At 37.3% G+C, this 2577-nt stretch overlaps 1 protein-coding gene and 1 pseudogene across 1 annotated transcript in view; both read left to right on the plus strand.

The window, feature by feature from the left end:
• Positions 1-1414, plus strand: part of LOC104744168 — a 3281-nt pseudogene extending 1867 nt beyond the window's left edge.
• Positions 1749-2577, plus strand: part of LOC104742957 (transmembrane 9 superfamily member 6-like) — a 6911-nt gene continuing 6082 nt past the window's right edge. The window contains exons 1-2 of the mRNA XM_010464055.2: positions 1749-1945; positions 2247-2373. Of these exons, the coding sequence (XP_010462357.1) occupies positions 1838-1945; positions 2247-2373 (235 nt within the window). The 5' untranslated portion in view covers positions 1749-1837. The remainder of the gene's footprint in view (positions 1946-2246; positions 2374-2577) is intronic.

The raw sequence follows: 2577 nt of genomic DNA on the forward strand, positions 1-2577 counted from the left end.
AAGAAACGAAGGATCTTGTGGGGTTGGGTTAATGAATCGTCTCCGGCTAAAGATGATATCAAGAAGGGTTGGGCTGGTCTTCAGGTATGTTTTCAATTTGCCCTACATTTTAATAGATTCGCTTATAACAATGAAATAGCTTCGGTTTCAGATTCTTGAATCAACTTAACCGGTGTCTTTTTTTGGTTATCTTGATTCGATGATAGTCATTTCCGAGGAAGATATGGCTAGATGAATCGGGAAAGGAATTATTACAATGGCCGATTGAAGAGATTGAGACATTGCGTGGGACACAAGTCAACTGGCACAACAAAATTCTTGAAGCAGGATCTACTCTCCAAGTTCATGGTGTCACTGCTGCACAGGTATGACTCATCCTTATTCTTAACTTAGACGACTCATCCTTATTCTTAACTTAGACGACCAGTTTAATGATGAAATGAATCGATCTTTAATATTGACCTAAACGTACTTTAATTTTCTTTTATTTATTTTGATATTGAGCAGGCAGATGTTGAGGTGTAATTCAAGGTAAATGAAATTGAAAAAGCGGATGTGATTGATCCGAGTTGTACCGGCCCACAAAAGATATGTAGTCAAGAAGAATCGTCGGTTAAGTCCGGTATAGGACCATTTGGTTTGAAGGTTTTGGCATCCAAGGACATGGAAGAGTACACGTCGGTATACTTCAGAATCTTCAAGTCGAATGATACTAATAAGAATACCAAGTACCTGGTGTTGATGTGCAGTAACCAGAACAGGTATTTAAATGTCTTACATAAATCAAAAGACACGTTTAGATTCTTTTCATATTTACATCCAATGTTAACGCAATTAACTCTGTTTTTAATGGTACTCAACTCACAGATCTTCGTTGAATGATGAAAATGATAAATCCGCCTTTGGTGCTTTTGTGGCGATAGACCCTTCTCACCAAACAATTTCTCTTAGGACTTTGGTAAGTTTTTAAGTATACGAAAGACATTTCCTTCAATAGATGCTTATACTACGGAATTGATGATTGTTTTTTTTGGTTTGTGTAGATTGATCACTCGATAGTTGAGAGTTATGGTGGAGGAGGCAGAATATGTATAACATCAAGAGTGTATCCAAAATTGGCAATCAGAGAAAATGCAAATCTTTTTGCCTTCAACAAAGGAACTCAAAGTGTTGATGTCGTAAGCCTAAGTGCTTGGAGCTTGAAGTCTGCTCAAATCAATGACGAGTCGATTTCACCATTTATCGAGCGTGAAGATGCACACTCACCTAAACAGTCTTGAGTGGAAAAGTTATACTACATTGTACGGGGAAATATAAAACAATTAAGAGACCACAACTTTATTATGTGATATCAATATTCTTGAACATTGTACTATTCAAATTCAAAGTTTGAAGTTTTTATTTTTATTTTTAATGTACATCTTATTCCTACGCAAAAGATAATATAGTTTTTTTCATTGAAGCTACAGCTATTTCATTTTTAAAATAACTATTTTTCTTTGAAGCTTAAGCTATATAGTAAAAAAGGATATTAATAGAATATCTTTATTTTTTCTTTTCTGTCATCATACTAATAGGATATAAAAAAAAGAGCATATTTTTATTTATTTATTTAATTATGAAATGAGAAGATTTCGTATATATTGTGAATTTCATTTTAACATTTAGGAAACAAATAATGAATATAGAAAAATAAGTGAAACGTTACCGTTTTATAGTAAAAACGCTTTCTTCTTCCATTGGCTAATTTGGCTTTAATCTTCTCACTGCGCTCGGCTACTTCTTCTTCTATCTGAGAGAAGCGTCGAGGTCGAGGAAGAAGAAGAAAGCAACGAAAATGGCGATCAGGATTCGAATCTACGGCACTCTCTTAGTCCTTGTATTCTTGTTCTCCACCATTCGCGCTTTTTACCTTCCCGGTGTCGCTCCTCGCGATTTTCAGAAGGTACTCTTTTTAGTTATTCCGATCTCACGTTTGATGGCGTTATCGATCTAGGGTTTCCGGTGTTGATTCCGATTGTTTTGGCGTGTAATACAATCTAGATCTGTGGGAAATTACTGCGTCTAGTAATGTCGAAGGATCTTGTCTTATCAGTGAATATGAGTATAATTGCCGATTAGAGAATGTAGGGATCTGTGAAATTGGATTTATACGATTGAATGTTATAATCAGCTTAGGTTGATTCATTTCGAAGCTTTTGAGCTCATGATTTGTAAACCTTTGCTTGTGCTGTGATTGATCACAGGGGGATCCTCTTTATGTCAAAGTTAACAAATTGTCGTCTACGAAGACTCAACTTCCTTATGATTACTATTACCTGAACTACTGTAAGCCTCCCAAGATCTTGAATACCGGCGAAAATTTAGGGGAGGTTCTTATTAGAAAGTAAGGAGGAAGAGAGAGGAGAGGCCGGTAAGGCCGAGCCTTGGAAGAAGAGAAGAAAGGCCGGAAAGGCCATGTAAAGGCCGGTAAGGCCATGTCCGTGTCCGTGAGCGACCATGTACCGTGTCCGGTACCATGTACCGTGTCCGTGAACGGACCCATGTCCGGTGAGCGGCCAGTTAGGCCGTGAACAC

The sequence above is a fragment of the Camelina sativa genome, chromosome 14 (assembly GCF_000633955.1).
Source record: "Camelina sativa cultivar DH55 chromosome 14, Cs, whole genome shotgun sequence".
Classification (NCBI taxonomy): Eukaryota; Viridiplantae; Streptophyta; class Magnoliopsida; order Brassicales; family Brassicaceae; genus Camelina; species Camelina sativa.